Genomic DNA, 27,628 nt, shown 5'->3' with positions numbered 1-27,628 from the left:
GTCAGACAATCTTAACGTACATCCTGTCTCCACACTTATTATGTATCTTTTGGACAATTTTTTGGCCTCTCATGCCTCGGTTTCTTAATATATAAAATGAATGGGGATAGTTATAATATTTACCCTATAGTGCTGCAAAAGGATTAAGTCCTAGGACATGTACAGAACTGAGAATAGTGCTTGACATATGGTAAGTGCTTAAGAACTATTAGCTATAATAATCTTTCCAGATCTAGTATAAACATTTTGTAATGTCTACTGCCTAGTTAATAGATAAATGCATTTAACTATATCAATAATTCTGAGTTCTTTAACATAGTCAACAAATTGATAAATGACTAGTCTTAAAAATTAATATGTGCTTTTGCCATGACATGAAATTGAAAGTTTGATTATAATATAATAATTATTTTGCCTCGAAGAAAAATTGTTGTCAGCTAAACAATGGCGTAAATTATAATATCAAGTTAAAGAGTTAATTCAAAGATGCAACATTTTATTTGCCATTATAAATGAAAAATCATTACCAATTAAAATGTAGTAATATTTTTTGTTACTTAGAATTTTTATTTTATGTTTATTGAAATAATTTTCTTAAACTTATTTGTTCTTGGATTTTTATTGTACATCACAATATAAAGAGCAATGGACAAGTGCATGCAGTCCCAAGCAATGTAATTGCATCACAATTGCTGCCTGTCTAAGAGTGATTGAAAACATCATTTATTGGATGGTACATTTTTATTTTAGAGATGATAAAAGGCATATGTTAGAATTAATTATATCACATATATATTTCTATGTTACATATGATAGGGAGATTTATGATATAAAGATCACTGATTCCCACACTTTCTCAGAAGTTGGGGTAGTCTGTGATGGGTGATGGTTTTAGCTTTGCTGATATACATATTGCACATACTTTCTGTCATGTGCACAGGACATGGTTCTGCAGTCAGTGAATGAATGTGGTGGGTTAAGCACTCAATTCACATAGCTATGAGTGCACCCAAGCAGAAACTCACACTTTCCTTGTCACTGTATTCCTAAATATAAGAACAGGCAAAGATTTCCTGTAGCCCTCTTAAATAACAAAAGTCTATTGTGGGGTACTCATACACAAACAAGCAAAACTACTCACCCGGTGAGGTAAGGAAGCAGGGCTGGGGTACGTGTAGAGGGCAGCTGGAGCAGCGACGGCGAAGGCGACTGTGGCAGCGGCAGCATAGTTCATGTGGCAAGGTAAGGAGGAAGGCTGAGGTCCGCGTGAGGGGCAGCCTGGGCAGCGGAGGCAGCCTGCTTGAAGCGGAATGGTAAGGTAGCAAGGCTGGGGTCCGCGTGGAGGGCAGCCAGAGGCAGGGGGGCCCCCGCGGCGCCAGGCGGCGGCAGTTTCGTTCCCGCCCTGAGGTAAGGGGCGGGGGAGGAGCCTGGAGTCTGCTTGGTGGTCAGCCAGGACTGCGGCAGAAGAATCTTCCTTCCCACAGCGAGGTAAGTTCTCGGTCCTGCCGCCGCCGCCGCCTCGTTCTCGGTCTGGCCGCCGACTCGCTGTGGCGGCTGCTTCCTTCTTGCCACGAGGTAAGGAAGAGGGAGGGTCGGGGTCGGCGTGGGGGTCAGCGTCGGCGTGGGGGTCAGCGTGGGGGTCAGCGTGGGTGTGGCAGCCAGGGGGGCGGGGGGCGACTTCAGCGGCCTCGAGTTCCTGCCGCCGCTGCCTCGGTCCTGCCGCCGCCGCCTCGGTCCTGTCGCCGCTGCTTCGGTCCTGCCGCCGCCGCCTCGGTCTTGCCGCCGCCGCCTCGCTGTGGCGGCTGCTTCCTTCTTGCTGCGAGGTAAGGAAGAGGGAGGGTGGGGGTCGGCGTGGGGGTGGCAGCCAGGGGGGCGGGGGGCGACTTCAGCGGCCTCGCCTTGCTGCCGCCGCCTCGTTCCTGCCACCGCCGCCTCGTTCTGGGTCCTGCCGCCGCCTCGCTGTGGCAGCTGCTTCTTTCTTGCCGCGGGGTAAGGAAGAGGGAGGGTCGGGGTCGTCGTGGGGGTCGGCGTGGGGGTGGCAGCCAGGGGGGCGGGGGGCGACTTCAGCTGCCTCGCGTTCCTGCCGCCACTGCCTGGGTCCTGCCGCCGCCGCCGCCTCGGTCTGGGTCTTGCCGCCGCCTCGCTGTGGCGGCTGCTTCCTTCTTGCTGCGAGGTAAGGAAGAGGGAGGGTGGGGTCGGCGTGGGGGTCAGCGTCGGCGTGAGGGTCAGCGTGGGTGTGGCAGCCAGGGGGGCGGGGGGCGACTTCAGCGGCCTCGCGTTCCTGCCGCCGCTGCCTCGGTCCTGCCGCCGCCGCCTCGGTCCTGCCGCCGCCTCGCTGTGGCAGCTGCTTCCTTGCAGCGAGGTAAGGAAGAGGGAGGGTCGGGGTCAGCGTAGGGGTCAGCGTGGGGGTCGGCGTGGGGCTGGCAGCCAGGGGGGCGGGGGGCGACTTCAGCGGCCTCGCGTTCCTGCCGCCGCTGCCTCGGTCCTGCCGCCGCCGCCTCGTTCTGGGTCCTGCCGCCGCCTCGCTGTGGCGGCTGCTTCCTTGCCGTGAGGTAAGGAAGAGGGAGGGTCGGGGTCGGTGTGGGGGTCGGTGTGGGGGTCAGCGTGGGGGTCGGCGTGGGGGTCGGCGTGGGGGTGGCAGCCAGGGGGGTGGGGGGCGACTTCAGCGGCCTCGCGTTCCTGCCGCCACTGCCTCGGTCCTGCCGCCGCCGCCTCGCTGTGGAGGCTGCTTCCTTGCCGCGAGGTAAGGAAGAGGGAGGGTCGGGGTCAGCGTGGGGGTCGGCGTGGGGCTGGCAGCCAGGGGGGCGGGGGGCAGCCAGGGGGGCGGGGGGCGACTTCAGCGGCCTCGCGTTCCTGCCGCCGCTGCCTCGGTCCTGCCGCCGCCGCCTCGTTCTGGGTCCTGCCGCCGCCTCGCTGTGGTGGCTGCTTCCTTGCCGCGAGGTAAGGAAGAGGGAGGGTAGGGGTCGGCGTGGGGGTCGGCGTGGGGGTCGGCGTGGGGGTCGGCGTGGGGGTCGGCGTGGGGGTCGGCGTGGGGGTGGCAGCCAGGGGGGCGGGGGGCGACTTCAGCGGCCTCGCGTTCCTGCCGCCGCTGCCTCGGTCCTGCCGCCGCCGCCTCGTTCTGGGTCCTGCCGCCGCCTCGCTGTGGCAGCTGCTTCCTTGCCGCGAGGTAAGGAAGAGGGAGGGTCGGGGTCGGCGTGGGGATCAGCGTGGGGGTCAGCGTGGGGCTGGCAGCCAGGGGGGCGGGGGGCGACTTCAGCGGCCTCGCGTTCCTGCCGCCGCTGCCTCGGTCCTGCCGCCGCCTCGTTCTGGGTCCTGCCGCCACAGGCGGCTGCTTCCTTGCCGCGAGGTAAGGAAGAGGGAGGGTCGGGGTCGGTATGGGGGTCAGCGTAGGGGTCGGCGTGGGGGTCAGCGTGGGGGTGGCAGCCAGGGGAGCGGGGGGCGACATCAGCGGCCTCGCGTTCCTGCCGCCGCCTCCTCGGTCCTGTCGCCCCCGCCTCGGTCCTGCCGCCGCCGCCTCGGTCCTGTCGCCCCCGCCTCGGTCCTGTCGCCCCCGCCTCGGTCCTGCCGCCGCTGCCTCGGTCCTGTCGCCGCCGCCTCGGTCGCGGTCCTGCCGCCGCCTCGCTGTGGCAGCTGCTTCTTTCTTGCCGCGGGGTAAGGAAGAGGGAGGGTGGGGGTTGGCGTGGGGGTCAGCATGGGGGTGGCAGCCAGGGGGGCGAGGGGCGACTTCAGCGGCCTCGCCTTGCCGCCGCCGCCGCCTCCTTCTCGGTCCTGCCGCCGCCGCCGCCGCCTTGGTCGGCTTTGGGGGCAGCTAGTGTTGTGGTAGCGGCGGCGGCAGCTTCATTCCAGCCTAGGGCAGTAGGGATGGTGTCCGCGTGGGCTTCAGCCGAGGCGGTGGCAGAGGCAGCTTCATTCCCACTGCAGGTAAGGCGGTGGGGCTGGGGTCCACGTGGGGGGCAGTAGGGGCCGCGGCAGCTTCCCTCAGGCGGCAAGGTAGGACGGCAGGGCTGGGGTCCTGGGGCGTGGGCAGTTAGGGGGGCGACAGCTAGGTTCACGCCAGGCGTCCACGCCGGTGTCCCCGAGCTGCGGGGCCTTTTGGCTGCTCCTATTACTTGGCGGCTGGGGCGGGGAACTGTCCGTGGGCGGCCTTTCCCACAAAGGGCCGCGGAGCTGCGTGGACACTGGCATCAGCAGCTGCGGCTCGCCTAGGAGGGCGCTGACATTTGTTGCAGTTCTTGGGGCTTTGTTATTTTTCCTTGGGCTTTTACCCTTCTTTTCATTAATTTTGGATAAAATGTTCCCTGTGATGTAAATATTGAGCAAGGAACCTTGGTGACGTGGGGAGCTTTGAGAAAGTGCAGTTGGATTCTGCTTTTCCCATGGTGGCGGCTGGATGAATCTTCACTGCTGGCTGTGGAAAAGGCTAGGGAAGATTGTTAGTTGAGTTTTAAATTTCCCAGTGTTGTGTTTAAAGGTTTTACGTGCATAGAAGAGGAATGTTCACCTTAAATAAGCATATGAGTGGTTAACAGGGAATGTTTTCCTCTGGGAAAGGGAATTTGGTAGCTCTGACCCATGTCAGTCTGTGAATATCTAGACGTGTAATGACTTTTTAACATTTTTCATAACAGTCTGTTATTTACAGTTATGTTGTTAATACTCCTTGCCTTAAGTTCCCCGGCAAATCTTTTTCATGCCTTCTGAGAAAGTAGACAATTCATAGATTATCCAAGGAATGGAAAAAAAAATGTGAGTGGGTGATTTCGGACAATCCGTGAGAGCTGGCATTGTAAGATTCATCCTATCCCCAGTAACATTTTCATACAATAAATGTGAACACTTTTGAAGCCTTTTTATAGAGATACAATCTGAGAATGATATTAAGATAAGGAAGAGCTGTTGATTGATTTCTTAGATTAACATTTCTTCCCTCTTCTCTTTCCTCTTTAAAAAAGTTTTCCAAGTGATAATTCATCAAATGGCCAGTGATAAGCAAATGTCCGATGATGACAGCCCCAGCACCAGCAGTGGCAGTTCAGATTCCGACCAGCAAGACCCTGCTGCTCCAGAGCCTGAAGATCATGAAGAAAGAACCTTCTGCCACCCAGTGGAAGAAGAGCACCAAACTCTCTAGCAAAACCACTGCTAAGTTATCCACTAGTGCTAAAAGGTAACATTGTCAGGTTGTCTTTCAAGCAATTGGATGCTTTTATTTTTACATCAAGAACAATACTCCAGAAATACTTCATGAACAATTTTATTTGTACCTGAATGAATTGTCATCCTTTAGGGAGCATGAAAACGTCCTCACTAAAATTATGCTTCTAAGCAAACTTATTCTGTACTTTGGTAATTTCAGCAAGAGTCCTAGAGACTGAATTCTCATCCTGAGAGTTTAAGGAGTTGGCAAGGAAAATTTGTGAAACTGAGTTAGATGGTACATTGGGGATGTTTCCTTTTGTGAGTTATACTCTTGAGTGAAATTAGCTCGTGTCCACGTGGGTGTCAGTCCAGGCATCTGTGGTGGCAACTTCATAAAAGGAAATATGTCACTTTTCATGAAAGGAAATGATCAAAAAAGTTTATATTTGCTAAAAAATGTTGAATGTCAGGCCTTGGCTTTTTTTGAAAGCAGATTTTAAATTTGCTTAGTTTTACAAACAAGTCTTTAAATCCTGCATAATAGGTATAATTTTTTTGTAGTTATAGTTATCCCTCTTTGTTCTTGTGAGAACAAATAAAATGGAAAAGTAGCCATTAACAATCTCAAGTGTCACTTTGCTGTTAAAACTTTGCACATCTTTAAAACTCCTGGATGTTCTTGACATAGTAGTGAAAATCATTAGCAGGAAAAAAACATTTTGTTGGTTATAAGTGAAAGATTATTTGTTTCCTGCTGACTTTTATTTTTTATGATGGTAAAAAAAAAATCCATCAATGGGACTCCATCAGTGATAGTGGTTGTATTGAGTAGAACTCTTGTATCAAACATAAAGTGTACCTATAGCATTACCTAATGTTGATGTTTTGTGGTTTTTCATTGATCACAACTAAAAGAAAAAGGAAATATAAAAACTGATCAATTATTGAATTTTATGGTGATTCATGTTCTTATTTTTCTATACATTTTCACAGTCATTGCACCATTAATCAAACACTAATGAACTTGAGAATATTATATTGAATAGCAGCAGTCTTTGAAATAATTTAAAATTCTTCTCAGTGTGTTGTAATCTTGTGGAGAGAACATTAAACAACTTTTCAAAACATTTTAAATTTCAAGAAAATCAGAGAAATGCTCTTTTTCCCCTTACCTTAAGGCCCTCTTTCCTCCAAGAGTATGAAATTTAAATTTACGTGCTGTACCTAAGATCAGAGAAAATAAATGGTTAAGTAAGATTGCTAAAATGGTCCTTGGAAGTTTTTCATTGGTAAAGGTATTTGTAAATTTTAAACTTTTTTTAAACAGATAAAATATTGACAAAACTATTAATGTGCTCTTGCAATAGCTTTCTAATTTTTACCACAGTAAAAGTGGATTGAAGTCATTGTCAAAAATATTCTAGTGCTTTTCCTCCTTCCGTTTTGTCTCATTTGCATATAAGCTTGAAAAGAGAATTTCTTTGGTAAAAAGAGTTTTAAAATAGATTTTATATCCTTTTGTTGAGTAGTAGTGGAGGACTTTCTCAAATCAGGTGTAAATGACTTACCTATTTACAGTAGCAAGTGAGAAAAAAGCTGCAATTTTCTGTTAAGAAGTTTGGGTTATGCCTCTGAGAACAAAGAGGAAGCAGCCATGTTAGGATTACTGAAGGCAAAACCAGCCTTGCAGTTACCTGCATGATGGTAGAGGGCATTCTGATTTTCTGGTTATTCTGTAGACTGTCTGAAATCCTTTTTGTCTGTTCCCATTTCACTAATAGAATTCAGAAGGAACTAGCTGAAATAACCCTTAACCCTCTCCTAACTGCAGGTAAGAAACAAATTTTGTTATTTTGATTTCTAAATTGTGGAACGATATCAGGAGATGAATGTATTATCCTTGTATGTATTTGCAGCAGAAGAGGCTAGCTAGCTATGTTTGCTTCCTTAAAGCTTTGCAAGTGCTTTAAACAAAAATTGCCTAGGTGAATTAAATTAAATTAGGGGAAAAATACTCTTTAGCATGTATCATATATTCTGTACTTATGAATATACTGATCTTGTGCTTCTTGCTGAGAATTGTTTGACTGGTGTTGATTTTTTTGTTGTTTTTCTGTGGAATACATTTATTCACAAGTATTTTGTAGAAACCTGTAAGATTTTAAGTTTTAAAGTTAGTGCTTGTGTGCAATCTGAACTGATTTTCCAAATTTATAAATTGTTGAATATGGTGTTACAAAATGTAAAAGCATTAAACAGGAGTATAGTTGTTTTTGTTTGATTTATTCAGTAACTTGCCTAAAGGACAAATTTTATGTGCTAAGCTATGGTTGTAGTTGTTATTTTCTAGAAAACACATTGTTGGAATTATTTACATTTTAAACAAATATCCTAATGACTTGGGAAAATTCTTAGCAGTAAATTAATTGGAATTGTGAGAAGAATCAAACTCAGTGAAACTCAGAATTTAAGATTGGTTGACAAATTGTATTAAAAGTAGCTGGTTGACTTTTTTTCATTTGTGTCTTATATAATGTTCTGTTTATTTTTGAATGATGACTGTATGGTTGACAAAATTTATCAAATTTAGAGAGCAATATTATAAATAAATTGCATAGAAGTATGTGCTCAAGAATGAGACGGGAAGGGATGCTAGAATTAAGGCAGTGTTATGATTTGATATAAAAATATTTTGGTGTTTAACCTGTGTTTTTGCTACAAATTGTGTTTGCTCATGTTGATCAGCACCATCTCTGAAGTCTACTTGAGACATAATAAAGAAAAATCCATTTGCTACCTATTATGTGTGTTAACCAGATTCCCAGATAAGGGGGATCTGATCCTGATTTATCCAGTGAATTAACAGTTTTGCTTATATTTGTAGTCACAGTCATTTCAGTTTAAAAAGGAGACAGGAATGTGAACTAATTATAAACAGAGTGGTATGTCAGATCTCAAAATATTACTTAAAAAGTATACTGCTCAATAGTGTAGCCACTAGCCACATTCTGACTATGGACCAGGTTGTTGTGGTTAGTTGAAAATGTGATATGCTGTAAGTGTGAAATGCATACTGGATTTTGAAAACTTAATTTTGTAATAAATATCTTATTTTAAAGATATTTATTACATCTTGAAATAATATTTGGCATGTTTAGTAAGTGTTTTAAAAATTGTATTTTTATCATTTTAGCATAGTTATTAGAAAATCCAAAATTACGTGTGTAACTTGTATTATAATTTTGTTGAACAGTATTGCTTTAGAGAAGAAGTAAATCAGTATTTCTTTTAGCCTTCTAAATGGTGTGTCAAATCTGTACCATTTAGGAGGTCAAGTTAAATTTGCTCTGTGGAAGAATCACTTAACTTTCAGAATATATTCTCATAATTTCTGTTGATTTTCTGTAAATGGCTTAAACCAGTGTATGAATTTACATCTAGAGAACATAGTAGACATATTGAATACTTTCAGAGCCGTAATGTACTGGTACATTTGGTAAAGGAATGTACTTTAAGTGTTTAACCCAGGACTGTTTCCACAAGGTCACAGGATTATTTTAGATGAAGTAAAATAATCTAAAATAATAATAATATTTCTGTGAAATAGAAAGTAACTTTCACTTATCACATATTTTTTTTCTCTTTATATACCAGATTTCATTTAGGTTCATGAAATAATGCTTAACATTAGTGATTTAACTAGTGAAGCAGTAAAACTTTGGGCTTGCTTGTGCACAGTAACATGGAATACTTATATCTATTTTCTTTTGTCACAGTCTTTGGTGACTGTTGGCTATTGAAAAGGACATCTTTTAACTTCTCTAGTTCTTTAATATCTGAGTTTCTTTGTGGCTGTGTAAGTGATTCAGGAAAAAAAAACAAATGTAAAATACAAGTTTCTTAGGAAATTAGAAGTTGTTTCTTACTACTTTGGGGAGAGACTTTTTTTCATACACCTCATATGTAAAATAATGCAGATGCTTTTGTGTGTCTTTGGATTTTTCTGGGTAGAAGGTTAGTTCTTGTAATTTTGATAGAAAAGCCTACATTTGTATTGTGTTTTTGCTTTCATGCCAGAAAATGCAATAGATTGTGGTATTATATTTCTTTTAACTCATAGCTGCATAAATGAGAATTTTAGCTTTATGGTAATTGTATTATTTAGATTTGTTAATTTATGTTGTAATTAAAAATGGGATTCCACAATCATAAGTATATTTAGAATTTGTGTTTTAATATTGCATGAGACCTTTGAAACCTTATGCTTGCTACTTCCAGGTGCAATTATTTAATTATGGCTTTTGGTAAGGGGTGTGTGTGTGTGTGTGTGTGTGTGTGTGTGTGTGTGTGTGTGTAAACTTGTCAAAGTATGTGGCAGTTAATTATCCCTCAGGGAAGAAATGTTAAGTGTATCTGGGTACATTCAGGAAAATGTTGAATGAGATATAGGAAAACCAGAATTACTTGTACTAGGGAGATTTGTCTTAAATCCCATCTTTTGTTTTAATTAATAAGTTATTCTTTAGTTACATAATTAGGTCTAATATACACATCCAGGACGGCCTTTGGAAGATATCATTGTCAAATTAAATGCATGACTTTAAAAGTGTTTGATTATATGTCAATAGGAATACTTCTTTTTCTTTTAGTAAAAAAGGTTGATAAAGATTTAATTTCTAATGATTTGATGGTATTTTAGGTTTTAAGTATTGAAGGCCTGTGGGCCAATGCATTTTAAACACAGGGAAATAATATATGTTTTTTGGTTTACTTTTATACTTTTTACATTCTATATTTTAGATTATGGTATAAAAATCAATTCACCAGTGAGCATGAAGGGAAATTATTATGAACATCCCTTTGTTTTACAGAAAGTTATGGATGAGAGTTGTTTAGTAATGTGTTGACATTTATGTTCTATTTATCAAAGATGTGCTTCCTTTTCCACTTAAGAGTCAGCACTTGTGTAAACAGCAAAAGTTTGGAAAGGTGCTGGATTTCTAAGTTAACCTTGAATTTCTTTTCCTGTATAGAGGGTACAAACATGTACTCCTAAATATTAATGGGTTTGGACTGAATCTATGTTAAAGAAGATATTTAAGAGTAATTGTAAATCGTTTTTGGATGAAGGGAAAACCTTATGGGGGGTAGATATTACAGTTTCAAGTTTATATTAATCATATGTTGACTATCAAAACCTGAAATTAGCTACTATAATACTTGTAAATATTATAATACTTGCAAATTTTGTTAACTTCCCTTTTTTTAAAGAGAGAGAGAGAGAGAGAGAGAGAGAGAGAGAGAGAGAATTTTTTAATATTTATTTTTTAGTTATCGGCGGACACAACACCTTTGTCTGTATGTGGTGCTGAGGATCGAACCTAGGCCGCTCGCATGCCAGGCGAGCGCACTACCACTTGAGCCACATCCCCAGCCCTTAACTTTTGTTTTTAAAAGAAAGAAAAAGAAGTAGCATAAGTTCTAAATAAGAAGTTGGCAATTTGCACATAAGAATAATTTTCTGAGGATAAACTTTGTTTCTGATGGTTGCCATATCTCTATTGTCCAGTGTAGATTAGAACTTTGCTAATTAAAGGGTGATCTTCAGACTAGCAACATCTGTATCACAGATGTGATTGTTAAAAATCAGAATGTTGTTTTCCCCTAACCAGAAGTACTGAGTTCGAATCTGAATTTAATAAAATTGCTAATTGAATTGTGTGTCTATTGAGGTTGGAAAAATCCTGCTACTGAAGCAAGACTGTTCAGATCCATGCTGTGCCACTATTGGCATGCCACTTTATATAAGTTATGGGATATTTTTGTTCTTCAGTTTTCCAAGTTGTAAAATGAAGATTAAGTTGATCTCCCCATTGTATAATTGTTGTGAGGATGAAATGAATTTGTTGAAAGTTTTGTTTACCACATAAATTGGATTCCTAAAGTGGATATAGCATGATAAAAGTAGGTGAGACAGTTTAGCAGCATGTCCTCACTCTTGCTGGTGTTTGCTCCAGTGCATCCACATCCTACTTATTGGAATAATTACATCTTAATTCATCATCTAATTATTGAGTACATATCAAGCAGTTTGTTTTTAATGTGAATAAAAGCAGGTTTTTTTAAAACTTGAGTTAAAACAGAAAATTAGCCTAAAAGTGTTGATCATAGATGAACAAATACTCAATCCCTTCCAAAAAAATACGTGTAAACTTAATGATACTTAAAAAGAATGCCTTGGGATTGGGGCTGAAGCTACTGGCAGAATGCTTGCCTAACGTGTGAGGCACTGGGTTTGATCCTGAGCACCATATAAAAAAAACATAAAATATATGCATTCTGTCCATCTACAACTACAAAAAAAGTTTTAAAAAATATTTATAAGAATACTATGACTATGACTGCCCAGTAAAGTATAGTAAATTTTTTTAGATAGTTGTATTAGTTACTATTTTCCCCTCTTTAAATATCCCATTTTAAGAGTTTGTGATTTTATTCAGAATGCAGTAATTTCAATATTTGTAAAATTTACACTCATAATAGTATAGTTTACCAATTACTTCAACATAATGTAGTGTAATTCCAGGCAAAACAGTATTCGAAAAAAAAATAATAAATAACTCATATTCTTTACTTTTTTCATAATTGTGATATTTAATATTATTCACTTAAAGATTATTTAGCTATCATTTCTATTTGCTTATAGGAAGTAGTTGATAATTACAGTAATTCTAATTGTGTCTCCCATATATGCCAGTGGAGCAGAAGGACTCAGTTACCATTGAATGACTCAAAACATTTATCCAAAGGAGTGATTGATTGAAAATAATATCTCCCCCATATAAGGTCACATTTTTATTAGCTGTCTATTATGTTCAGTGACGATAATGTAAGTAGAAAGTGGGTGAAAACCTTGTGTACTTTTTAAAAACCTAAATGGTTACTTCATAGCAACATGAAGCAAATTGTTAATTTTCTTTCTGCAAGTAAATGATTGGTACCTTATTCTCTCCTTGAATGTGTTGCTGTAACAGAAGGTAGATTATGTTTAATTATGAGGAAAATCAACAAGTCTTGCTTAGAGTACAAGAGCATTCAGATTGAGAAAACTGAATGGGAAAACTTTATCTTTCATTCTCCTCTTTTCTACAAATATGATATAACAAAACCACTTGTAGATCTATTATATCTACAGGCATATAAAGTGATGATTTTTTTCTTTCCATATTTCTTTAGACAGTAATTATATTTAGGAGGGGCTGGGCTTGTGGCTCAGTGATACAGTGTTTGCTTAGATAGTTCAATCCTAATCCTGCGTTCAATCCTAAGCACCACATAAAAATAAATAACTAAAATAAATGTATGTGTCCAACTACAACTAAAAGTTAAATTAAAAAAAAAAGAATTCTGTTTGGGCATTTCATTAGAATTTAAAAGATGAAATATCTTTAAACATTTAATGTTTCTTTTGCATCTGGATCACGGAAGTTTTTGCCTCTTCCCCCATATTCATAGCCTAGGAGATAGTTGACAATACCTGGAGACATTTTGCTTTTCAAAACTTGGGGAAAAAAGCTCTAGTATACAACAAAGAATTGTCTCCCTTCAGGAGATCTTAATGAAATAAAACTTATATATGTTTCTGTTATGTTTTACTAAGAATATTGAAGTAACTTGTGACTACAGAATGGGAGTCACGTTTGTATTGTCTTAGTGATGAAAATAAAAACCAAATGAAGAGTATGGCCTTCTCACCAGTGTATGATTTAGTGTCAAAATCTAATATAATGTAATCATAACTTTCTGCAATCATAGAAAGTAATGTAATTGCCTCTTCGGAAAAATGTGAGAAGAGATTATCAATATAAAATTTGGAGAAATGGTAAGAATAAGGGAAGCATCTGGAAGAGATGGGAAGGATCAGTGTCTAACCACAAATTCTGCACACCTCTAGTTCTCCCACCTCCTACCACATATCAGGCTTTCTAAAACTTTACTTTTTATTTTTTGCCTTAGATAACTTAGCTAAAAATTATTCCAAAATTATGTAAAATAAATGTAATTTTCCATTATTAAACTTTTGTTTTCCATAACACATTAAAAGGAAAATTAAATAATAAAAACAGACATAATAAATTCTTGTTTGATATAATCATTTAAATATCTTTTTTAGACAGCAGTAATTCAAACAAAAAATACTTCCCTTACTTAAAATGTAACATTTTATATTAATGAATAAGGAGGCTAAAACACTAAAATTGTCAGACTCAGTAAATCCTTCAAATATTTCATCTATAGAGGCACAGCAAACACTTAGTGTAAATTATAAAAGGTTTTTTAAAATATATAAATTCCAGGTCAAAATATATCAAATCAAACATATATCAACTTTACTTCTCAATTTACTTTTCTATGTAATCATATTTTGTTGACTCTAAATAACATCGTCTGGTAACTGATAATGACAGTAAAATTTGTATCATCTCTCTGCTAAAATATAGTAAACTCTACTCTGAGCCCCTCATTCATAGGTCTTACATCTGTTATCCCATCGTCAGCAATAAAGCCAATGAGATTATTCTAAAATGTAAATGTCCCTATGTTATTCTTGTCTTTACTTATTAAAGGACCAAGCAATGTACTCTCTAATTTCTCTTTTGCCTATTTTCCCTTTGTTATAGAATTATATTGTGCATTTCAATCAAATTAAAGTCTTTCAGTTCCCTTAACTGTCTAATATATTTGTAGTTAGGCAGATGATGATGCACCTCCTGAAATCCTATTTTCTTTTCACAGACCTCTCAGTCTCACTCTGCTCCATCTGGAAATATCCAACTCCTCTTTGGGATCCTTATAAAAATCTCCCTTTTGTGAACATACACTTTATACAGTCTCCTTGATGACTTGCTGCTTCCCATCAGTTCTATTTTGGAAACATTTTCAAAACTGCATTTATTACCTCATATCACAGTTATTCATTCACATCACTATTTCCATTTGCTGACTATGAAAGAAAACCTTTCTGGTTTTGGCATCTGCCTTGGCAGCAGCAGTCAGAGAAGACAGCCTGGAAGACCTCCTCTTGGGCTTCTTCTTAGTCTCACATTCTTCAGAGCTGACCTTCCTTTGGAGCTTCCTGGCTAAGAGCACAAGGCTCATGCAGGTGCTGCAGGCAGTGGCTCTCAGGAACCTTCTGAAACTGTGCTGCCTGGCCACTGCTGCTGTTCCCACCACATGAGTTGCTGTGACACACCAAGTATTCAATTATTTTAAAACAGTTTTTACCATAATTGAGACATAACTATAGGCAACTTTAAATCTCTAAATTTTGTGATTTTATCTACAACAAACCAAATAAAAATCAAATTCTTACTATTATGTTTTGTTTATTCTGCTTTCTGAATGAGTTCTCATTTTGTCATTATTGCCAGTGCTTACAACCCTCCTTTCTCTTATCTCTAGCCTAGAAAACAGTGACCTGCCCCTAGTTGCTCTTCCTGTCATGAGCCTCTCTCAAGTGTGCCATTCTCCCCTCTCACAAGCATTAGTTTCTAAAATAAACATTTAACCATGCCATACCCACAAAAGTAAGAAAATATTCTATTATTTATGTAATAAACTCAATATTTATTTATATGTCCCCCAGCTCTTCCAAGCATGATCACAAATAGTCTTCCAAATTCCCTGTAGGAACAAACTCAGCCCCACTAATACTTGTTCACATAATTCCTTCGCTTCACACAATTCCTACCTCTTCTGATCTTTATTGCTTCTCTGTCTCTATTTATGCTTAACATTTGCCAACATATCCTCCATTGCCTCTCGCTCTTTAAGTTCCACATTGAATTCTCTTTTTTTCATGCCCCAAAGAATTTCTGCTGCACCATCATTACTTTCCCATCCTAATAGAAGTGAGAGCTCATTAATCTAATTTTCATATACTTTTTCAAAAGCTTTAATCATAACATTAAGTGTGCTTGGTCTCAGTTTTTACAAATAGATATCTTCTCCATTATGATGCAAATTCTTTCAGGATTGGTATTATATTGTATCATTTTTTATATCATCAACATCTAGTATATAAAAGGAAGAATGAAAGAATAATCTAAATATAAAATATATCTAAAGTTTCTAGTTACTGTGTATTATATCCAATATTCAGAGCTATAATATTAATTCTATATTTTGTGACAAGGAACTTCTTACAATAATTCTACAGTGCAGGTGGACATAAACTTTAAAGCCCAAATGAAAGCCCCACACCACTTACTTTCCCCAGTAATAAATGCTACTTTTGGATTATGCTAATAAAATCTAACCTTCCATTAGATAGATGATTTCTGAATATTCTTGAATAAATTACCTCTTAAACAGAATAAAATTAGAATGGCATTCACTTTTTTAATTAGCATTTTTTAAGATAGGCAGAGATACAATTTACATACTTAAATACGCCCATCTATTATACATATATATTATATATACATCTATTTTTGTCAGACCTACTATTTCTCTATCCTCTAATAGATAATGAAACAAAGGTACTTGAGTTTCTCAAGTGTAAAATAATGCTTCTGTGGAGGTGGGGAGTAGTTTTTAATTGTCTGCTATTACCTATGGAATAAATTTAAAAGAAGAGTTAAGTTTGATCACTTAGAAATGCTTGGTTTTAATGCTTATAAAAATTGAACTTACACATATTCTGAAAAACACATTTTTAAAATCAAACTTAAGCTCATTTCACTTTCTCTCTTTAATATGTCATCAATACAAAAGCTTTTATCTCTTCCACTCTAAAAAAGAGTATGTTATTGTGGATAAGTGAAGGAAACAGCAAAATATAAAAATTAAATATTTTGTGTCACAAGTCTTTTATGAGGAATAACATTTGTTTGATTTTTATTTTTTGAAAGCTAAATATGTAAATGCTAATTCTTTAAAAATTGGAATGGAACTTATTGATGTCTATTACCAGTATCCTTTTTTTCACTGTGTCACAAAGGGTAAATTGGGCCCATCAGGCCAAGAAACTACTCCAAAATATTACACAGGAGAACTTAAAAAAATCTAAGGGAAATTGGACAAATCAATTTTTGATTTGCAAAATCAAGCAGCATGATACAAAAATTTGAGATCTATCTGTGTAAGTCAGTAGGATGATTTTATTCAAAGAGAAAAAGTCTCCACTATCTCTCAGATTGGCAAAATCAGTTTCCTTTGTTATAAAATTGCTTAAAATTCCAAAAGGTAACATTTGATATGTCAGTGACTTGTTCAAATGGCTATCCCCTACCTTACCTAAGCCAATTAACATCACTAGAAATTTTGTTCATATTGATTTGCCTTTCTTAAAGTATAAGCAGGAAAAATTCCTCACTGTCTCAAAACCTGCTATTTTTTCTCAATTATTTTGTGACTTCCTGGCTATTAAGTAGATGGAATAATATTTAATGCTCACACAACTGGGGCATCTGAAAATGAAGGGAAGTCCATCTTCCTTAACCACTCTGTCCTGGGGGATGACTCCAGGTTCCAGTGCCAAAACAAATCAGGAGAAAAACTTTGTCTCAGAAGTATTTTATTGTGTGTTAAAATGGCAAAAATAACAAACTGAGGTGGGTGTTTGTTTTTTGGAATCCAACTCAATTATAAAATGTACTAAATTAATTTTCCAAAATAGTCTAATAAGCTCTCTCAGAATTTACAGTGATGCAGTGGTTATTTGCATTTTCCTGATTATATTCTATTTTTTCCTCAGAGGGGGACCTATGCCCAAAGGGAACAAGTCCTATCAATTGAGTGTCATAGCAATCATGCAGAAGCTTCAGCATATCAAAATGTCAGAAATCAGACAACAGAGATAGAAGATGAACGTTTAAATAATAGAAAACTCTGCAGTAGCGCTGAAGTTTGGTATAGAAAGAAAAAGGGAGGTGAGAAGAAACTAAAGAGTTAATGAGGAAATAATTTATGAAGAATTTTATAATGCCTTCCATCCCTTGTACTAAATAATTGAAGTTTCAAGTATAAAATACAGGCTCTTTTTACATTTTGGACAGACTGGCTCTGCTATAGTGTGGAAATTTGTCTTGGATGGGAGCCAGAGCAACAGAGAGAGATCATTCATTCATTCTGTTGTTTCAGGTATCTACTTACCAGTTAATGATGTCTTGATCTCAGGCAGTTTCTGGACCTCAGCATTATGATGGTTCTGCATTGCAGAATTCTGTGCTGTTGGAGGTTTTGCTGTAAAAATGTAGTAGTTTATCAGTAACCAAGGCCTCTACTCACTAGATGTCAGTAATATTTCCCTCACCTCCAGTATAACAACATCTCAATATCTTTAGGCATTTTCAGATGTTCTCAGGGGAGTCTCCCACCCCAGAACACTGATTTGTGGTAATAACAAAGAGGATAGAAGAAGGAGAATTGGAGAATATTTAACTTGTTAACAACAAAATGATGATGTATTGAAAGTAACATTTGAGGGAAAGGGGTAAATTGTAGATGCAAAATTTTAAGTGTGTCTGCTTTTGCTTTTTACTGGGAACAGTTACGGTGCTTATATAAGGAGGTGCTGATATCAGACATATGAGCTTAAAGAGTAAATTGAAACACACACACACACATAAACACACACACAGGAGAGTCAGGATATTATTATAGTATTCCAACATAAAATTAAGGGGAACTCAACTAAAAATGATAATTAAAGTAGAAGAAACCAAGGCGAACAATTTTCAACCCCTATTCAATCTCTCCAGTTTGAACACCTATGCCCATCATATTAGCTATTTTAGAATATGAAAATACAAAGAAGTAATAGTAGCTATTTTAGAATATGAGAATATAAAGAAGTACCAGATTTTAACATTCAGAGTTCAGAAAATATTTATCTTAGCTACTTATTATTTGGAATGTTCATAAAACACAATGTAATGTCTTTTCGAAGTGTCTATGATTTTAGGGATATAATATGGAAAATCAAAGACAACAATGTTCTATTACAAAAATGTGTTTCATATTTGATATTAGAATACAACACATTTGTTTTCTAAGTTAGATTCAATAAAGATAAGGAGCTTAAAGTTATCTGGACAGAAGAAGAGAAAGGAATCAGTCATCAGTTAGAATGAAAGAAACCCATGATTGCACTTGAAAGGGTGTTAGCAGAAGCTGTCCAATAAATTCACAGAAGATGCTTCTGCTTTAATAAATTGTTGTGCTATCAACCAGGCACAGTGGTGCACAACTGTAATCCCAGTGGCTTAGAGGCTCATGAGTTCAAACCCAGCCTCAGGAACAGCAAGGCACTAGGCAACTCAGGGAGACCATCTCTAAATAAGAATACAAAATATGAGGGCTGGGGTTGTGGCTCATAATATAGTGTTTGCCTAGCATGTGTGAGGCACTGTGTTTTATTCTCAGAACCACATATAAATAAATAATAAATAAAGGTCCATCAACAACTAAAAAAATATCTAAAAAATGCAAAATAGAGCTGGGATGTGGCTCAGTAGTCCAGGGCCTCTGAGTTCAAAACAAACAAAGAAACAAACTGTTGTAGTATCAAATCCTTTTGCAGCACTTGAGCTTCACTTTCTCTACTTGTACTGACAGATTCAAGGTTTTGTTTGTCCCAAATCTATAATTTGGTGCCAATTGTCTGTTTATCTTCTGAGCATGAAAGGGAAATCTCAGCCTTGAAAAATTTTTTTATTATTAGTGTTATTATTATTGGCCTGGTAAGAACAACAATAGTGCTTTTATGAAGCATAAGAAAATTTAGGGGTTCTAAAACTTTATTCTGAAAAAAAGTAATTTTATAAATATTATTTCATGTTCAATGTATATTCATATACAGCCTTACATTTTCAAATGACCAAAGAATGAGGAACACTTAAAAATAATGTTTCATTATTCACATAGGTGGGAATAAAGTTGTAGCTTAAATTTTAGCATTAGTACTCATTCTCTAATTTTGTGTTATTTCTACCTATTGTCAAACATCTAACAATACTTTAGGAATAGGATGTCAATTTTTTATGTTCATAAAGTTCAGTGTAAAATAAAAAAGAATTATCCTCTTGATTATGGCTAATATTTTCTATATAATCTTATGAATCATTACTACTGGATTAGCATTTTTCAAAACCAGAATCAAACATGTTTATTTCAACTTTATTACCTTTTTTACCTATTATTAGAGTAAATAAATTGGCATAATAATTTTAAGTTAATAATTTTTTTTCACATAATGGATATGCTAAAATTAAATCCATTCCTTTATATAGACTTGTAGAATCTACACCCAATTTTCAGATGCTATAAACAATGTCACAGTAATCTTCATATATAAATATATATATATACATATATATGTATGTATATATATATATGTATGTATATATATATACGTATATGTATGTATATATATATATTTATGTATATATATATATACATATATATGTGTGTATATATATATATAATGCTTGTTATATTTTGGAAGAATATTCATGAGCTAAAAGGTGTTCATATTTTTTAGTATTTTTTAAAATCAGAAAATACATTAATTTGCTCTTTGATTAGTCCAAATGCAGCTTAAACTTTTCCCATTGTCCTCCATCTTTTACAACACAGTTGTTTTCAGCTATTTAATTGTGGAAACAATAAAGACATTACTCTGAAACAACTCTTAGTAGGCAAAAAAATTTTAAAAATGTTATCACTAAGAGATAATCTATAAATCTTTGTGACACTTGGTTTAATTCTCAGCTTCAAACTCAATAAAATTCCAGGCATTTGCATAAGTTGTTAATTATCTAATACAGTAACACTATTCTTCATTTTTCTAATCTAAGGTAATATATTACCTTTGTAATATATGGTGGTAATAAATTTATCTTTTTTCACCATAAGTAGTGGACTTTAAATCCAGTAAATTTGATCATTCTGTTGCGCATTGGTGTTTTTTATTTGTTTTTTTTTTTTTTTTGGTTTTTCATTACATTGACTGATTTGAGTGATTTTCATTTTGGTTACTCTTCCTTTTTCCTTTTTTTCTCTCTCCCTTTCAACATATCTAAAACCTGGAATTCTCTTTTCTTTCCTTCAAAGCAATTTTTTCTTTTACAAATATTTTTAGATTTTTTTAAAAAAATATTGCCCATCTCCAAATTCTAAAATGATTTTTCACCTTAAAAATTTTTACATATTAGTTATTATGTATTTCAGCATTTTTTATAAGTTAATGCTGCTTCTGTATTTCTTATTTAGTAAGGTATGTGCCCTGTCTCTTCCTAATTGTACAAGCATTATTTTTTTTCAATTGATAATATCACTTTTTCATGTAAATTTTTACTATTTGATAGATATAATACTAATTTTATCTGCAATTTATGGATTCTTTTTTTGTGAAATCATTTAAAATAATTTTGCAGTCAAATCTCTCATTACCTTTTCTTACATTAGCCTTTTCTACATAAAGCCAGTTCAATGTAAAATTAAAAATTGGCCATTAAATTTTTCACACAGTTATGATTTTGTATTTAATATTTTAAACAATAATATACTTGATTTTCAGCCTGATAAGAACTGGGTTAAAATGCCCATTTTCTCCATTAATATTTCAAAACTTGGAAAAGTCAGTGATCTTTGAGCATCTTTAAATGGAGCCTATTAGGAACCATAGGGGTTAAATTAGATAATGTGTGTAAACTCTTAACAGATGTCTTGCTGGTAGTAAATAATAAATGATGTGGAAAGTTATTTATGGCTTTATACATCATGAGGTGTTTTAATTTATTATTTAACAAAGACATATTTATCATAGAAGTTTAGGCTAAATATGTCTTTGGTAAATAATAAATTATTTTTATTAGTTTTGACTTATCTCTTGAAGTTGGGACATTAAAGAGATAAGTCAAAACTTACATGAATATAGACCTGAAAGTAATATGAGAGTTTTTTCCAATTATAGTTGAAATGTAATGAAAAATTAAAAAGTAGTCATGGATACAGGACACATAGAGAAACTTCCTGTTCAGGAACATCACTTTGGTCTTTGGAGATTTATGTCTTCATTCTCTGACTCTTTAAATGGAACAGTATAATAAATAATTAATGTCTTAAGAGTGATTGCAGATCAACAAGCAAAGACAAATACAAAAATGGTAGGGGACACAGTGTTCCTATTCAATATCCTTGAATTAGTTTTAGATTTTAGATTGATTCTAGGCACCCAGGCCTCTTAGACATCATCAGGAACATCTAAATTGCTTTCTCACAACTTCTAAAATGTTGGGGACCACAAATCAAGTAAAGATGGCATCTGGCAGTTTGCCAGGAGGAGTGGTTTGTGAGTCAATGCCACGGAGCCATTAAGATGATAAGGATTCCTTATTGGCTGACTGCTGTATCTAGATAATGCTAATTGAGTCAAGCTGTGTGTAATCAGTTAGGTATATATACCTCTGCTGTTCCGCAATAAAGTGGTGCCTGCTACCTTGAGTACCCGATACCTTGAGTTCCTGCTCAGTTCCCTCGAGTTTCCCCTCAATAAAGCAGTTCCTGCTTCAACCTTCAAGTTGCTTAGTTTTGTGATCCATTTTTACTAAATACCAGAAGAGAAAGTGTTATGTTAAGGGCAGTGTGAGTTTAATTTTCTGTATCATTTAAAATTACTTGAGTGCATCCCCAAAGAAAACTAATATATTGATCAGATATAATTAGCTTCAATGTAAATAAAACCTTACCATGGATTGTTTGTGTATACTAGCAAAAGATATATAAGTGAAAATAATCTACGAAAGTTCATAATGCTTATCTAGCACACAAGAAATCTATGGGATAATAACAAGAGACAAAATTTGATGTGTATAAGAAGAAATATATTTTAGTGAAAAAAGTTTGATATTTAATTGTGGCTTTAAAATACTCTTCTATATTAGATTATATAAATACACAAATAGAAATATTGCATCCTGGTCACTCTCCAGAAATCTGCCCATGTCACAGACGGGTGGACGGACAGCACTCTGACTCACCCTGTGCAGGCAAGCAAGGAGCTTCCTGTCCCAGTTACATCAGAGGAAGATACAAGACAAGCACCAGTTCACCTGCCATGGTGTGAGGGAGGATCTAGGGATCAATGCCCAGAGACACATTATTTTTAACAAATGCAACACTCACTTTCTCAGCCACTGGAAGTGGAGCATGGGTCTACAGGGGGCAGTGCCAATCTGACCTATGGCCTCTCACCCACCTACCAGCACCACTCACCAGGTTTGCTAGGAGGTGCAGTCATTGGCTGACTGCACCAGGCATGCTGGCTCACAGGGACTACTGCATCCTTCTGTCAGCACTCAGGGACCCCTCAGTTCCACTGGACCTGGGAGAGACAGGAGGGGGATGGGAGGATTTGAGGATATACTTTAATATGTGTGTATATATAAGTATTTACTTATTATATCTTTATATGTATGTATATATGTATATATTTTACATGTTTATCATGTCTTTATATGTGTGTATATTTTATGTGTGTATATACATACATGCTTATGAACTTTATACTTCCATGTGTATATTGATACTTAATTGAGAGTAGAGCTTCTATTTATCATCTTTATTTTTTTGAATACTGTTTCTTCCATATTGATAACTCTGGTTTGGAAGCATAGAGGGAATAATTTAATTTTCATGTCTCATAAATGCTCATTTCTTTTGTCCCATAATACATATCAGTCAAAATTGCAATACTTCCACAGTATGATTACTAGAAGCATTCTGGGGTTTTATTGTTAGTTTTGGTTTTGGTTTTTAGCATATACTCTCTCATTTCTTTTTTTCTTTCTTTTTTATTTTTTGCATTTTCTTTTTCTTTTTTGCCAGTCTTTTTTAAATTGATTTAAAAAAATAAATGACAGCAGAATACATTACAATTCTTATGACACATATACAGCACATATTTTCATATCTCTGGTTGTATATAAAGTATGTTGACACCAATTCGTGTCTTCATATATTTACTTTGGATAATGATGTCTATCACATTCCAACATCCTTGCTAGTCCCCTGACCCTTCTTTTTCCTCCCACCCCTCTGCACTATATAGATTTCATCTATTCCTCCCATGTTTCCCATCCCTACCCCTCTATCAGTTAGCCTTCTTATATCAGAGAGAACATTCAGCATTTGTTGTTTTGGGATTTTCTAACTTCACTTAGCATTATGTTCTCCAACGCCATCCATTTACCTGAAAATGCCATGATTTTATTCTCTTTTATTGAACAGTAAAATTCCATTGTGTATACATGACACATTTCTTTTATCCATTTATCCACTGAAGAGCATCTAGATTGGCTCCATAGTTCAGCTATTGTGAATTGTGCTGTTATAAACATTGTTGTGGCTGTGTCATTGTAGGATGCTGTTTTTAAGTCCTTTGAGTATACACCGAGAAGAGGGATAGCTGGGTCAAATGCTGGCTCCATTCCCAGATTTCCAAGGAATCTCCATACTGCTTTCCAATAGGCTGCACCAATTTTTAGTCCCACCAGTAATGTATGAGTGTGCCCTTTTCCCCTACATCCTCACCAACACTGTTGTTGTTTGTCTTCATAATAGCTACCATTCGGACATGAGTGAGATGATATCTAAGAGTAGTTTTGATTTGCATTTCTCTAATTGCTAGAGATGATAATTTTTCAAATATTTGTTGATTGACTCTATATCCTCTTCTAGAAGTGTCTTTTCAGGTCCTTGGTCCATTTGTTGATTGGGTTTTTTTTATGCTTTGTGAGTTCTTTATATACCCCCGAGATTAGTGCTCTATCTGATGTGTGAGGGGGTAAAAATTTGCTCTCAGTATGTAGGTTCTCTGTTCACCTCACAGATTGTTTCTTTTGCTAAATTTTTAGTTTGATTCCATCCAATTTATTGATTCCTGATTTTAATTATTGTGCTATAGGAATCTTATTAAGGAAGATGGGCCTTAATACCACACGATGAAGATTAGGCCTTCTTTTTCTTCTATTAGACACAGAGTCTCTGGTTTAATTTCTAGGTCCTTCATTCATTTTGAGTTGACTTTTATGCAAGGCGAGAGGGATTAAGTGATGAATTTTTTTTTTTTTGGTTGTTCACAACATTACAAAGCTCTTGACTGAAGTGATGAATTGTTCCCCTAAATTTAGATCTTTCAGACTGGGGTTGTGGCTCAGTGGTAGATCCCTTACCTGGCATGTGAGAGACAATGGTTTGAATCCTCAGTACCACATAAAATAAGAAACAAGATCAAGTTATAAAACAATTGAGATCTTTCCTTTGGGCTTTATTGAAAGTAGGGCAGGCTTGGGTGTGGAAAGGACAAATAGGCATTGGCTTAGGAATGACTCGATTATTTTATTTCCTAAGAGTCCTTGCAAAGAGTAAGGACCTGTGTGTGGTTGTTGTCTTCTCTACGTAAAGGCTACAGCTATGAGCGTGTGGACGGTTCTGTGAGAGGCGAAGAGAGACACCTGGCCATCAAGAACTTTGGACAGCAGCCCATCTTTGTTTTTCTCCTGATCACCAGGGCAGGTAAGCCTATGGGTGTTGAGGAAGCAGACAGTCATCCCACCACTGGTACGTTTTCCCCTAATTCTCTTAAAGGAGAGGTTCTTACCAAGGAGTATTGAAAAAGGAGAGAATCAAAACACTTACGTAGCCTAGTACTGGACTTCACGTGTGGAGCTCTTTTCTGTTCAACCTGTGAAGCTGTGATCATGAGAAGGGAGGCTGAAACCTGGGCCTGTTGGAAAGTAATTCTAATCCACTTAGACCACTGACCGGGAACGTCCTGTTTTGTTTTGTTTTTAATTTTGGGGAAAGTTTTATTCACATTCATTCATTCTCCTTCCTAGCCATGAATTTGGAAAATAAGATAATCTATCTTCTAGTTTCCCTTCCTCCAGGAGTACCTCTGAAAGAGTGTTATACAGTTTAATAAAGATTTGTTGTTTAAAATGTGACTAAAGTGAAACTGACAGCTATTTATAATTATCATGGTATTGTCCATATGACTTAATCATAAATAAATGACACTTGTGGTTTTCCCAGTTGCTTTCACATAGTATTAAATAATTTGAAATCGGTTTGGGGAAATGGAATTTTTCTTACATTCTGAATCAAAAAGCCCTAAATTAATTTTGAATTCATAGTCTGAGTTTCATGATCTTACTTTTTTGATGGTAATCCTGATAGAATAGATATAGGAACACAAACAGGAATTGTGTCCTTGATGATAAAGAAATTAATGTCTTTATGGAACGAAAGGTCATCCTTATGTAGAAAGCACTTAGTAAGTGCTTTGTACTATATGGGTCTATAAAAGAAGTGTTAGATATGACCCTTGAGTATCAGGAGATCATTTCTCTAGTGTGTGTTTTAAAGCCAATAATAAGATACAATCAGATTCCTTTGGTCCAGTCTCTTCCCAGGTCACATACCACATTCAGTCCCATTGTCTCATGATTATTCTTTGGGGAAGCTCAAAGGATGTGGTCAAAGGCGTGGTCAGTGTTGGGAGAGGAATTCCATTTATGTGTTTAAGATTTTTTTTTTTTAGAGGGAGAGAGAGAATTTTTTAATATTTATTTTTTAGTTATCGGCAGATACAACATCGTTGTTTGTATGTGGTGCTGAGGATCGAACCCGGGCCACACGCATGCCAGGCGAGCACACTACCGCTTGAGCCACATCCCCAGCCCCGCGTTTTAATTTTTTTTTTCATATTTAGAGAGCAAATAATGTTTGAAACATCTAAAATTAGTTAATCTCCTTGGAGGCCTCAGAGTAGATTATCTAGAAGCTGAAGCAGTCCTGGACATTAGCCTTTTCCACGCACTAACTGTCATACGTGCCATCGTGTTGTAGCTATACCTGTGCCACGTTTTCATTTAATGTTTCCTTCCAGCTTTCCACGAGGTTGTTACCACATATTGCCGGCAGATGGCAGCGATAGCTTAGGAATATGTCCCAAACAACTAAATGCAGCTTGAAATATCATCTTTGGTGAAGAAGGGCTGCACTAGCCACTATTAACTCAAGAGAAAGATAATTTTTTTTAAACTTTTTTAGTGATGACAAAGCAACTTTATTATTATTATTTTTTTTAGAGAGAGAGAGAGAGAGAGAATTATTTATTTTTTTTAGTTTTCGGCGAGCACAACATCTTTGTTTGTATGTGGTGCTGAGTATCGAACCCGGGTCGCATGCATGCCAGGCAAGCATGCTACCGCTTGAGCCACATCCCCAGCCCAAGAAAGATAATTCTTATGGAACACAAACACATTTTCAAATGAGATGACTGCCTTGATAATTAGCATACAGTGGACAAAAAGGTTCTGGAGCCTGGCACAGTAGTGCATGCCTACAGTTCCAGCTACTCAGGAGGCTGAGGCAGGAGGATGGCTTGAGCCCAGGAGTTAAAGGCCAGCCTGGGCAACACTGTGAGACCCTGTCTCTGTCCCAGGAGTAATGACCTCAGATTCTGGAATATGGGATGGAATCCTGACTGTTTTACCTTCTACTGGTGCAACTTCAAATAAATCCCTTAATCTAGCTGTTTCCATTTCAGCATCTGCAAAATGAGAATAGTGCTAGCAAGGACACAGGGTTGTTGTGAGGGTTAGAAGAGTCAACACATGTAAAGTGCCATGAGCAGTGCTTGGCAGTAGTAAAATAGAAGTGTAGCTCTTATTATTGGGTATAACGTAGCCTTTCTCCGTATTCAGTCATTAGTATTTCTTTATTCCAACTTTGATTTTATAGGAAGACTTCAATGAGAACGTTCCTGCCTGGCTTGTCTTACATCCAGCCAGGAGTTAGTAGTCCTGTAGAAAGGAACCCTTCATTCAGTTCTTGGAACAAGCCCTTTCAGGCCTGTTTTAGCAATGAGCTCCAGTGACCCTGGCTAGAGTGTGTTCTGTACAGTTTCCACATTTATCAAAGAGAAGCCTGTGGTTTGCTTCTTAGTACTCTAAATTCCTGAACCCAAAGTGCTCTTTTGGCCTTTTCCTGCACCATTGGAGAAAGACCAGAGAGTTGTTGCATTGAGTGTTCTTGTCTTGAACTGATTTTACGACATCTTCTTTGATCAGTGTGGAAACCAGTACAGGAAGACACTCTCAGGTTTTCTCCACTCAGAGGCAGGTATCATCTGCTCTAATCATAGCTAGCGTCAGGTCTTCCTACCTTGTTGAAGCTGCAAGTGTGGTCATGTGTGTTTCTTACTGCCCACTGCAGACCTCTCTTTGTTTTAAGATACATTTTTAGTTGTAGATGGGCACTGTTTTAGTCAGCTTTTTCACCTCTGTGACCAGAACCAACTGTGGAGGAGGAATGTTTATTGGAGGGCTCATGGTTTCAGAGGTCTTAGTCCATAGAAGGCCGACTCCATTCCTTGGAGCTCCAGGGGAGGCAGCATCCTGGCAGGAGTGTGTGACTG

The 27,628-nt window shown here is 37.9% G+C and overlaps 1 protein-coding gene across 17 annotated transcripts in view; it reads left to right on the top strand.

Annotated features, from left to right (window-relative positions):
- The first annotated feature begins 1,446 nt into the window (after positions 1-1,446).
- Positions 1,447-27,628, top strand: part of LOC144375138 (transport and Golgi organization protein 1 homolog) — a 111,157-nt gene continuing 84,975 nt past the window's right edge. For 4 of the 17 annotated variants that reach the window (XM_078038713.1, XM_078038711.1, XM_078038710.1 and 1 more), the window contains exons 1-4: positions 1,684-1,823; positions 4,953-5,167; positions 6,921-6,970; positions 24,556-24,720. In XM_078038713.1, the coding sequence (XP_077894839.1) occupies positions 5,001-5,167; positions 6,921-6,970; positions 24,556-24,720 (382 nt within the window). In that variant the 5' untranslated portion in view covers positions 1,684-1,823; positions 4,953-5,000. Of the gene's footprint in view, positions 1,576-1,683; positions 1,824-2,093; positions 2,174-2,224; positions 2,363-2,481; positions 2,553-2,875; positions 2,941-3,035; positions 3,167-3,317; positions 3,347-3,523; positions 3,652-3,800; positions 3,922-4,952; positions 5,168-6,920; positions 6,971-24,555; positions 24,721-27,628 lie in introns of those variants that run through there. The other 13 variants (XM_078038716.1, XM_078038712.1, XM_078038700.1 and 10 more) reach the window with 12 other exon arrangements.

This window comes from Ictidomys tridecemlineatus, chromosome 2, assembly GCF_052094955.1.
Source record: "Ictidomys tridecemlineatus isolate mIctTri1 chromosome 2, mIctTri1.hap1, whole genome shotgun sequence".
NCBI lineage: Eukaryota > Metazoa > Chordata > Mammalia > Rodentia > Sciuridae > Ictidomys > Ictidomys tridecemlineatus.
The sequence above is the reverse complement of the archived record's forward strand: the minus strand, read 5'-3'. Positions and strand labels throughout refer to the sequence as shown.